This window comes from Poecilia reticulata, chromosome 14 (genome assembly GCF_904066995.2).
Source record: "Poecilia reticulata chromosome 14, P_reticulata-male-v2, whole genome shotgun sequence".
NCBI classification, from domain to species: domain Eukaryota; kingdom Metazoa; phylum Chordata; class Actinopteri; order Cyprinodontiformes; family Poeciliidae; genus Poecilia; species Poecilia reticulata.
The window spans coordinates 13299168-13311375 of NC_088843.1; the positions used below are offsets into that span (position 1 = coordinate 13299168).

Below are 12208 nucleotides of genomic sequence, written 5' to 3' on the forward strand. Positions count from 1 at the left end.
CCAACAATGAAACATCAGTCAGACACGCTCTCCGAGGACGGTTCACTCATCTTGTTGCGTGGCACAAGCAGATAAATGAATACATTAGCAAATAACAACGATATGTCACGTGTGGATCTGTGAGCCTGTTTGACAGATTATTTGTTTCGGAGCCCCCCGCCGTAGATGTTTTTGTATCTTTATTTTATTTTTTTTTTAAGAACGACTCAAGTCAAGATTAAACACCAGACCAGACAGCTTTCTGTTTGGAAAAGGATAGGATCTTCATATCTGTGGCTGTTTAATCTCAGTCTTCTTCCTCTGCAGCAGTTCTAAAGGGACTTACTCAGAAACCAAAGCACTCAATCCTGCAAATGCTTCCAAGTCTTTGACATTTTACTTGAAATATCTTTCTTTTCATGCTCTGTGCCTCTTGTGTCGACAGAGGCCTCCCTGTTGTCCTGCAGCCTTGCAGGATCTTGTGTTTGTTGCAGCAGTTTGTGTGAAAAGACTGCGGTTTTAGGCTGAAGATGACCTTCCCCTCTCTCGACTTTCTAGTTTTGATTAGTTCCCCGGAAAAATGACGTTTGAAAGAGTCGCTCGGTCAAAGCCGAAAACACGAAGTGAAAGCATTTCTTCTTGGAGGACGGTGTCGCATTTCTTCCATTGTTCAGATTTTCTCTTCTTTTTGTAGGTGCTGAAAAAGAAGAAAAATCTCTCTTAAGAAAAAAAAAAAGTCATTTTTGTCTTACGTCAACAAATTTTTCTTTTCTTTTTTTCTTTCGGGAGACAAAACAGCACAGTGTTTAGATCCAGTGATGAAGTTGTGGTTTGGTGCAGAAGTGTGCTTGCTCAGCCAAATACTTGGTCCCACAAATACTGTATGTCTGCTGAGGAAGAGATTCCTGCGCTTACAAAAAGCTGCCTCTCATTACAGTCCAGAGCGACAAGTGTGTGTATATACACATACAGACGTACACTCACACACATATTTGTGTGTGTGGGTGTGTGTGTGTAAGTGGGAGATGTTGAGGAGGAAAAAGTCCCTCAGGGCATTTGGCAGCAGTACCGGCGTAGATAAGGTAGTCTGAGGTCTCCTGACATGGCCAATGATTCATAATTGAGGCAGGACAGCTGTTGCAGGCAGCACTGACATGTCCCAGGGTGGATGACAGATGATAGGGCCCTCTGGGGCTGAACTATCTATCAGTCCAAATGTTCCCTGTACACTATCTGCTCACCTATCCTTCATGAGCCTTCCTGGTATATGTAAACGTTGTGGTCACAGATACTCCATCAGTTTGAGCTCGTTGAGTAGCGAGGGAAGCTATTTGTGACGCGCGCAGGATGTCAACTCTGAAAAAATGTAAATGTGTACAACCAGGATTTTCTCTTCTTTGTTCTTCATTGTATAATTTTTATTTGTATTTTTTTTTTCAGTTTGGCACAAACACAGTGATTATAAGGCTTAAGGGCATTCTATGTAGGGATGTTGAGCTTAAGACAATATTTTGTGCCTTTAATTGTAATGATGAAAAAAGGTAACTGATAGAAATTACTGCAAAACTTATTACAGTCTTTTGAAGTCATGACTCTACCAAAAAAAAAAAAAAAATGCTGTTTTTAAACGGGCTATAAAACAACACCAACTATACTAAGCAGTAAAGTTGCTTTAGAGCAACTGTGATCCTAAGAAAGTAGTTACAGTAAAAGTAACAATGCTGTAGATTGAGGTTTGAAAAAATCAATTAGAGTTGTATCATTGTCATCACAGCACGACATTGACTGAGACATATGGCTGCAAATAACTATGTTCCCATAGAGGATTCAACCGGCCCAGTAATTTATGTCTTTGACCTTATCTTTGTCCTGGACAGAGCAGAAGAAACGGCTGGTGTGTACTCTGTTTTTCATCCCATAAATCTACTGGCTCATCAATTGTCTGTTAAAGTAGATCGCTCTCCTAGGTAATTCCACAAACAGAGCTTATTACACTGCTATTAACTCTACATATTGAATTAATTTTCTTTCCTGTTAAAAGTGCTTTGCTTTCTGTTTTTTTTTTTCTTCAAAAAACTATTGACTGCAGCAGACGGTTGCTCATATTCAGCCGGGTTCTGTTGGAAGTCTTTTCTTGGGAGTTATTCCTTTCTACGGTCACCCTATGCTTGCTTAGGATGAGAAATTGCCAGTTGTCTGACATATAAATGCAAAATAAAATATTATTCCTATCCTACACAGCCTAACAAAATATGCTGAAGATTGGATTGTAACATGTCAAAACTTAAAAAGGGGTTAAAGTCTCTGTGATCCCTTAAAAGAAAAAAAACAACATCAGACGGAAGGAGTGTACTGAACATGTAGTTACACTTTGCACCAAAACATCAGTGGTGTTATTTTCTTTGAAGCGTGTAGATTTGCAGAAAACAAATCCAGTTTTCTTGGAAGGCTTACTAATGCGTGTTTCATCCTTAAGTAGCTTGGATGAGTCCTTATTCAGAACAGAACCCAGTAGAACACAACAGAGCCATCAATGCATCTTTAAATAACAGACATGTTCCCTTTGGAAGTAATGGCTGACCATCCTTTAATTGTATCCTATTGCGTTGTTTTCACATATGTATATATCACATCCAAAATATATATTTTTATAGCATCAGTTTAAAGAAAAGTAGCACTACTGTCTCCCTGCAGGGAATAAAAAAACACAGAAAGAGAATAAAAGTTTAAAGAATGGAAATGAATTAATGAATAACTACAACAAATACAAATGAAAGTAATTCTGGGTATTTTAACAATTAAAGGCTCTTAAGTACAGCTACATAGAGTACATGAAATATTCACACAGTCATTTGGTTTTGAATTACTAAGTAGATTGCCCCTGCAGCAAGCCGAGTCTGCTACGGGTAAACTGAGAAGGCAAGAGAATCAATTAATTTAACAATAAGAATAAAGTCTGGTCTAAAATGATTCAAGATTGAATGAGTGACTTCTAAATTAATCTAATTGACAGCAGAGGCTCGCCGAGTCACCGCATGGCGCGTTTTCTGTCTTCTTGGGTGATGACGCCAACAGCTGGTGCTGCAGACTTTTGGTTTCTCTTTAGGTGCTGGGGAAAAAAAAAGAAAAAAAAAGATCGGAAATAAATCAGCTTGTTGTTTTGTGTCCACAGGTTAGATGGATGCATAGCGGCAAATATTCTTTTGTTTTTTTGTGTGTTTTTTTTCTTTAGGTATATAAACGGCGCTTCCAGCTCTAGAACACTTATATGCTCTGGACACAATTCTGCATTCTGAAGTAGGGAATTGATTACTTTAGCTTAAAAATCTACCATAAAATCATTTCAGAATTCTCAGAGCCGAAGATTTACTGCTCATACGTCTCAGCGTTGGTTCAGGCCTCGGAGTTGCACACCAGCTGGAGTCAGTGGAGCGGCACTGGAATCAGATGATCACAGGTGTTCAGGCAGGGAAAAATAAAGGCTTGTGCAGTTCTGTGACAGCAAGAGACAATAATTCTGGACGAAACACCTTCATTTTGTCCGAGTTGGTGTAATACTTTTTGACAGACGGGAGCCTTTTTTCTTTAAAACTACTTTGGGGGGGGGGGATGCAGTTTTAATTAGTGTAGCAGGATTTTGCAGACACATTGTAAACATTTTGGAACTTGGCAAGCAAACCGATGGATAGAACGACATAACTGTAGCATACAGCTGAAAAATAAAACATCTCTCAGTGATGCAGGTGGGAGTCATTTCTTCACAGACTGACAGGGGGAATTTTATAAATCACACTGGAACGCCAATCATCTTTAATTAACTTCAAGCCTAACAAGTCCACATCAGACCTTTAGTTTATTTATTTGCACTTGTCTACTTTAAAGAGACAGAGCACTTAGTATTTTATAGTTTCCCAGTTGTTTTTCCCAGCCTAACTGTTGTTATAGAAATAAACACTTTCTCATCAAACCGACACCATCTAGTTGGTCTGTAACACTGAATTGTTGAAGCCTTTAAATTCGGATGTTCACTCTTTCGTCAGTAATATTAGAATCTTTTAGCTGCTCTACATTATTCTAAAAACTGTTCAAATAGGAAATGTACCCCATTGAAATATAAAAATATGTTCAAAGAAAGGATTGTTCTTTTTATTCAGTCTTTATCATGATTTAGTCAAAGTTTTAATCACCATCTCGCTCAACAATGTTTGATTTCAATTAAAAACAAGTTACAGTGGCTTTTGAATGATTTTCTAATTAGCCTGATTAACTCTCAGTACCAATTTGCATGTTTTATTTAAATATTTTTGAATTTTCTCTGCAATATACAGCACTTTTGTTGAATATTTTAAGTTTAAAAGTTACTTGTATTGCAGCCTTGTATTGTAGAGGGTAACTTTTAAACTTAAATACCAAACAAGAAGGAAACAAAACTTTTTTTTTTTTTGCAAAACAATGAAGTTCTTTGGATTAACTTGAGGGGGGGGGGAGAAAAAGCACGTTTGAAAATCGCCGGAGGCGTTGTCATTGCCATGTCCTTGAGGGATGTAATATCTTGCATTCTAAAATTACGAAGCAGCCATTTATTATTCACTATGAAGCTGTTTTTTTTTTTCTTTTTTTCTATTTTGACAGATATCGTTCTAACACAAATGCAACCCCTATACTACATGGTTGTCTTCCTTCTTTATTAACTGTGCACAAGAAAACCTCTGGAGGGCTGTTTTGTGTTCAAGTGTGGTGATTAAAACAAAACAAATCAATCAAAGTTGCTGATCTCATGAATCACTCTGGAAGAAGTCACCTCTAAACTCGGTCCCACAGCATCCATTAGACTTCCTGCGCTCAGCTGGCAAATCCCGTTCGACTGAGTGACAGTTAGCCTACATGACCAAATTTCATTTTGCTGCCAACAACATTGTGGACAGCGCTCAACCTGACCACTGTCTCAGCTTTTCCGGGCCGGTGCTCTAACACTTCTGCTCACAGATTTCCTCAGGGACTCCAGCCCTATGGAGGGCAAGCCTTTTCTGCCTCGTGGCGTACCTGAGCCCACTGCCTATGACAGCGCCGGCTTTAAGAATGTGTCGGGAATTCAACAGGCTTTTGAAAAAGATGTGGCTGAATTGGCCGTGATGGGGCTACAGATCCTTTCTTCCCAGCGGCCTGAATGTTGCCTAAGAATAATCAGATTCACTGGCCTGTAAAAGGTCTTATAGATGTATTTTGTACATTTTTTTTTTTTTTTTTTTTAGGAACGAAAAAAAACAAACAAAAAAAATCTACCACTTATTTGCACCGATGTCTCGACTCATTGTTTTACGGCTTACAGCTCTCATAACTCTTAATGCTGTTTATGGCTGTGGCAGGCAGCTGCTAAACAGAGAGAATACTCTAAAATCCGACTGAGAGCCCGAAAGAAAACAGAGCAGCTGGCGAGCGGCTAAACATGGAGAAGCGTTCAGCATACACATTCTCTCAGAGATTGCAGACATAAAAATCAAGATAAAACTGAAGTAAATCAAGAAGTTTATAGTGCAGATGTACGGTTAGCCTGTTTGTCAAATACATTATTGTATTAGTGAAAAAGATTATGATACACAGTCACCATAACCAGGCATAAAATGATACATTCAGCTCAGGAGTCAGTATTATTGGGATCACAACTTTACTGTGGAAGATTAGGAAATTTATCAAACGTTTTTTTTTTTTTTAATCCTAAATATTATTTTAAATAAGGAGCTTTTAATAATCTTGTTAATGTTCCACTTGTTCATATATTGTGGTTTTTAAGCTTTTCTAAAAATAAGGCCTTCTCTCATTCAAAATGTCCTGTAAGTATTTTGTTGAAAATATATCAGCTTTAAAGATTTTCCTGTCAGATTTGATTGGAGTAAATATTTGGGATGTTAAATGACTGCATGAAAAATAATTTTAAAAAGTAAAATAAGCAAATATCTCCCCCCATAGCGTATCCTTTTTATTTAAGCGGCCGTGTTATTCTCACTGAGCTAACAAATCGGTTGTATCTTTTCTGTTACTCTTGGTAATAAGTGGTACTCTTTGTCTTTTGTTTTTCAGTAGAGCTGCTTGTTACGACTTCCAAATTATACAATAATAGTTCACATAAATGTGGTAAAATTATTTCCACACAGCAAAAAGTTAAAGCCTGATAGCCAAAGGTAAATATTTTTATGAGATCATTAAAAACAATAATCAAAATGAAGAAACGCTGCTGGTGGCAATAGCAATATTTATCACTAGTACAATGTTTTTAATAGTGAGGATTTTGTACTTTTTATGGTAATTTAAGGTGTACTAGGTATCCATAGTAATAACCAGAGCTTTCTGAATAGCTTGCTGTTTTTTTGTGTATTTTCTATATACACGACTGTCCCTGCCTGACATAAGATTCATAATTACATATGCAATTTAAACAGAATCCTTTCTCCTCTTAGCACAAAACACAAGCTGCGTTTTGGGTAAAAGTGAATTTACAGAGAGCAAAAATGTCAACAAATTTATGAACAGAGGCGTCAACATCTTGGTCAAAAAATATTAAATCCAAGTAAAAGCATCTTGATTTTCCAGTCACAAAGAGTGCTTCTTTTAACTGCTGCCATTATATTTCAACCACACGTGCAGCTGCCTCAGCCTCCGTCTCGCGTCCGTCCTTAACTCGTATGGCACAAGTTGCTGCTGGAGCTCCAAATCTCGCCGGGTTCGTTCCGTGACCTCAACACGTCTGCACACGTTGCTGGGTCCACACGGAGAATCTGCAGTGTGAATTCTGTCTGATAGGCTTTTCACTTAGCGCACTGCTACGTGGGTCAACGTGTGAACGGTAGGAAACAAAAAGTTAACGTTGCTGTGTTTTCGGCTCAGTTTTTAAAGTCACCAACAAGCTGGCTTTGAAAGTACAACACTGGTTACTGATAATCACAGCATCAAATGTATGCTGGTGTTTTATCCTTGACGGGATAATAACGCCACACTAGACCATCACAGCTTTTACTGGTAATATTTCAACATTTAGTGTATAGATGTAACCGAACTGCTTATGTTTTTTCATTACACCAATAGATAGTCATTTCCAATGAGATGAGGCTTATAATCTGTGTGTGTGTGTGTGTGTGTGTGTGACTGCCGTCCAGATGTTTGAACTGATGAAGATCTATGAGTGATTAAAATGTTATTCATAAAGGCTGTGGAAATCAAGTACGCCGGGTTTTTCTGCAGTTGTTTCCCTCCTACTCAAAACTTCATACACAATTCAAACGATCGCTTTGGATTCGAAGGGAAGAAACTCAAGGGTGGGTTATATTTTAATGTGAGAAAATCCCTATAAACTCAAGGTGAAAGCATTTTCCTTTGTCATATAGAAAATAATTATGACCCGCTGTTGAATTAGCAGCTTTAGTTTATTGCACTACAGGGAAAAATGAGATGCGGCTGCAAAGGGTGTCAGCACTCTGTTATCCCGACAGTTTAACTACATGCCGTACTCCTGAGATTCCTTCACCAGATTTAGCTGCAGATGCTGTTCAACCTGTTGAAGACGTAAAGCAGAGCTGACAGAGTTGCTTACAGGCACAGAGGATGAATCATTTGTGCAACAAACCATAAGTGGAATGACCTAGACAGATTCTACAATTACTCAAAACCGCGTACAGCCTGGCAGCGGGGTTAGCAAGAAGAACTGACTAAATGCTTCCCGCCTGTAATTGTGTTGGGAGGCAAGTGTGCAAACTAACTCAGCAGGTGACCCAATTTTTCACAGCGATGTTAGCAGATTAGGCTTGATTGCAAAGTAGATATGCAGTAACGAGTGCTAATATATAGAACAGGATCTGTGCGAGCTGAAGGTTCGGGGTGAGCATAGATGCAAAGGTGTTGACAGCAAAGTTGTGATTACAGTTCTAACCAGATATTTGCTTGCATCTTGGAAAAAGAGAAACATTTTTGTTTTTCAATTACATGCATCAAATCAGTTTTCCCCCTCAGGGTTTATATGAGCTAGGATTTCCAAAATAAAATGATTTATGTCTGCAAAATACCAGAATGATGAGCCCGTTTTAAAACTACATTTGGAAGTTTACATGGATTTTCTTATTATTTAGTCGAATTTTCTTTTCTTTGTCATTGATTAGTTGAAATGTTGGCCTCCTGATAGAACTGTTGGTCACAACTTAACTCATAACTTTTTTTTTGTTGTTTTTTTTTGCAGTATTCTCCAAAAATAAATAAACCAAAATACAACTTTGTAACTAATTTTCTGCTATATATGATCTCTTTGCCCATTTGGAAGACACATTTGTACGCCAGCTTTAACTTTCTGACCGATGGCTTGAGATAATGCTTTGGTATTTCCACATAATGCTGTTTCCTCGTTGTGACTTCTATTTTGGGAAGTGTCCCATGCACATCGCAATGAGGACGGTGTTCTCAGGCTTGCAAGCTTCATCTTTCTTTCCCTCCAAATATAACTATCAACTTTAACTCATAAGATGAAAGTTTACCTTATAAGATCATGGGACATGTCTCCAAAACTCAAAGCTTATGTCCCTCAGGTAGTTTTAAAACTGCAACATGTTTTTGTTGTTGTTGCTTTTGGAGTAACGGCTTCTTCTTTTCTGAGTGGCCATTCAGCCAATAGCAGAACAAGACTTGTTTCGCTGCGGATAATGACTTTTTCTTATCAGCTTCAGTCAGCCTCGTCACAAAATCTTTCACTATTGACCTTTGATTGACGGACACATTTTTCAGCACGGCTTTTCAACACCGCGACACAGAATTCATCTAATTTCTGAACTGCACTTGGCTAGACGTTTTCTTGCTATTTATTCTTGCATAACATCGTTTGAACGGATTATTGTGGCATCTAGAAATTTTTACCTAAGGAGGAACCGGAGCTGTGACGATCAACAATTTTGCACCTTATATTTTGCTTGATTTTATTAAATTTTTTTCATGTTTTTTGCCCTAAAATGCATCTAATGCATAAATGTTGTGAATTAACCTTTAAGAAGTTCACAAAGCTACAGCATCATAATCTGGACTTTTCCTAATTATCTATAGGAATTATAAGCTGCATGTATTGTTGCAGCCAAAATTAGCTATACCTCTGACAGATTAAGATTGAAAATGATACCTTATCTTCTTTTCACATTTCATTAAAAATAGCATGTAAAGAATTAGTTTCCATACCCTCCTTGATAATCAATGGCAAAATCGTGATATTATAATTGTTGACCATCTTGTAATACTGTATTTCCACTGATTTATGTTTGATGATGAGTTTAAAGTGGTTTAAAGCTGTAAGGCCTGTTTACCTTCACCCTAATCTTTTGCTTAGTGCATACATTCATAATCAGGTTCAAGTCAAAACTCCAACCGGTTTGCTCTGAAATGTTGATATAATTCCAGCCAGGAAAAAAAAGGGGAAAAAAGCAGGTTTTTAAAATTAAAAGATTACTTTAAACCAAGATCTGCCATGGAAAGAATCATTTTAATAAGTATTTTATGTAAATTTCACAATCTGAAGTAAACAATAAAAGAAAATTATCTCACATTATTCTTGCACTTAGCAAACAGAAATAATTGGATCATCCCAGCTGACCTTAAACATGAAAGAAAAGGGTTAGTCTGACTTTTTATTCAGAGTAGAAAAAAGGCAGGTTGTGTGCAAATATCTACTATAAAAAAAATTAGACTAAAGTTATAGGATACGCCTTTTTACTTGTACTGTACTATCCTACAATTTGCATACAATCCCAGGCTAAGAATCACACGTTTGACCTTATTATCTGTTTGTTAGGTTCTAAATGTGAGCGTGATGGAGGGAGAGCAGATAACAGTGGAGGACACAGGTGGTCAAGAACCTTTCATCCTCGCCAATGAGTCGGTGCTGATGAGGGGCCTTGTTCTTCGCAGCTGGAGCAACCAGATCTCGATTCGTTTCCGTGGCAATCAGCGGCTCAATTCAGGATTCCTCCTGCTGCATTACCAAGGTGAGTCAAGCCCATTCAAATTTGATCAATCCAACAATTGTTACATTCATCTTGTTCACAACAGGTTGGCATAGAAAATTAGGCATTTGTAAGCAACCTTTTTTTTTGTTTATTTGTTGTTGGGTTTTTTTTCAAAATTTTGCAGGGTTTTTTTTTTTGTTACCACTTATTGATTTTGGAAAGTGCAATAACGTAAAAGTTAACTTTTTTTTTTTAAACTCAGTTTGTAGAGAAGTGTTTGTTTATCTCATAATACTCCCACAGGATCTACGTGGAAAAGCAATAAATTCTGTTCAGCTATCACATCATATTTGTGGAGCCACAGATATAATGAAGTGGTACAGTTCACTGCACAGTGGACATTTTGTCAACTGTCAGAAATGCTTGCCAGATTTAACCGTGTGAAAAAAATGCTTTTACGTTTGATTTTTCATTTAAAGAAAAGACCATAAAATGCACAGAGTCACACAGTCGCATATCCCCCACCCATTTCAACTGATGTGAAGCTGTAGATAGACAGTGCACCTGATTTGCTTTTCTTCACATCTGATCCTGTGACATGCAGCGTGACCTCTGGCTAACCCAGGCTACCGAGGAGGAATTAGTGTCTCAGCTCAGAGACGTACTATTTGCTACTGCAACAAATGTTGACCAGTGATTTTCAGGATGCTGGAGTCTCGCCTATCAGTGTTTCTCGAAAGCAAACGATGTTTTATCCCACGTGGAGGAAAGCCATAATAACACCTGCTGAACACAGGATAACTAGGTCAAGAAAGCTGCTAAAAGATTCAGACATGTTAACTAAACCATAGACAACTTTATCATTTGTTTCTGAACACATACAGCTGCAGCCCTCCATAAATTTCCATCCTGATCCTCCTGACTTTGCTCCTCCTCTTTACGTTTTGCTGAAATGACTTGTAAACTTCTAGTTTGTCTTATAATGTGTGCAGATGGATTTTAGAGAAAATGTTATTTTCTTTCTTCCTTCATCTTGGGCTTAAATATCATTACGAATATTATTACTAGTATATTATTAATGACTACTGATGCTGCAGCTTCACTGGGTAAGTCGACCAATATCCAGGAGCCGAGGTTCCTCAGGGATTCTTGATACTGATCATTAAAAAAATGTTGTGATCCGAACCACAATCTCATACTAAGAATTGGATCTGGACATTTATTAAACACATACTTGAGGAACATTATGGTAACATTCTTTCATGTTTAGTTAATCTCCCCTACTTTGGTGGGGCTTAAGAATGAATACATGCTCGCTGTGATACAGAATAAAAATGATTTTTTTTTTAAGCACGTCTAAGATGGAATACATAAAAAAGTTCATTAAAATCTTACCTGGTGAGGACATCCAATGTGATTTGATTACTTTAGAGAAGTTAAGATTGGATACAATATTTGATGTTTTTCTAATCTGAAATCTTTAATATTTTGTTTTACCAACCAATGTCAAATATTCGAAGCTGCTCGCTGGTGTCAGCAGGTTTCAGGGAAATATTTAAACATAGTGCTTCAAATGGTTTCTCTCTTTCTTTCTTTCTTTCTTTCTTTCTTTCTTTCTTTCTTTCTTTCTTTCTTTCTTTCTTTCTTTCTTTCTTTCTTTCTTTCTTTCTTTCTTTCTTTCTTTCTTTCTTTCTTTCTTTCTTCCTTTCTTTCTGCTCCTTTTACTTTGGAGGCAAATCAATACATGGAAACATTCAATAGACCAGAAAAATGTTATGTTACTTAATACAAAAATATTAATTGTGAGCCAAGGACCAAAAAAGCTGAAGTTGTTAAATTAAAGCCAAGGCATTATTAAGGTGCAGATCTCACCTGTACTATAATGTAACGTACAGTAATTATGCAGCAACACTACACTGTAAAGTCAGGAAACAAACAACATGTAGAGGCTTTTTCCCACATGGCCATTCATCATAAATCTTGGAGTGAATCCTAAGGTGGTGATCCAGTACTACGACAACAAGTGTACAAAGCGTGTCGCCAGAAATAAAGTTGCTCTGTTCCCAATCTCTATAAATATGATCCATACATTCTTCACAACCGTCCCTTGCTTTTTGCATGACATTGATCTTCTGCGCCGCTAACAATGTCTGTTTATCTTAGCAATAACACAAAGCGACCACCAATTACATGCCCCATCGATTTTAGCTGATGGGGGGAAGCCAGTGTACAAAGCATTCGCTCCTCTACTTTAATAGGAC

At 37.5% G+C, this 12208-nt stretch overlaps 1 protein-coding gene across 1 annotated transcript in view; it reads left to right on the forward strand.

Moving 5' to 3' along the window:
• The window catches only part of LOC103475882 (seizure protein 6 homolog), a 114597-nt gene that overhangs the window by 66287 nt on the left and 36102 nt on the right, over positions 1-12208 (forward strand). The window contains exon 4 of the mRNA XM_008427824.3: positions 9794-9986. Coding sequence (XP_008426046.2) covers positions 9794-9986 — 193 coding nt within the window. The remainder of the gene's footprint in view (positions 1-9793; positions 9987-12208) is intronic.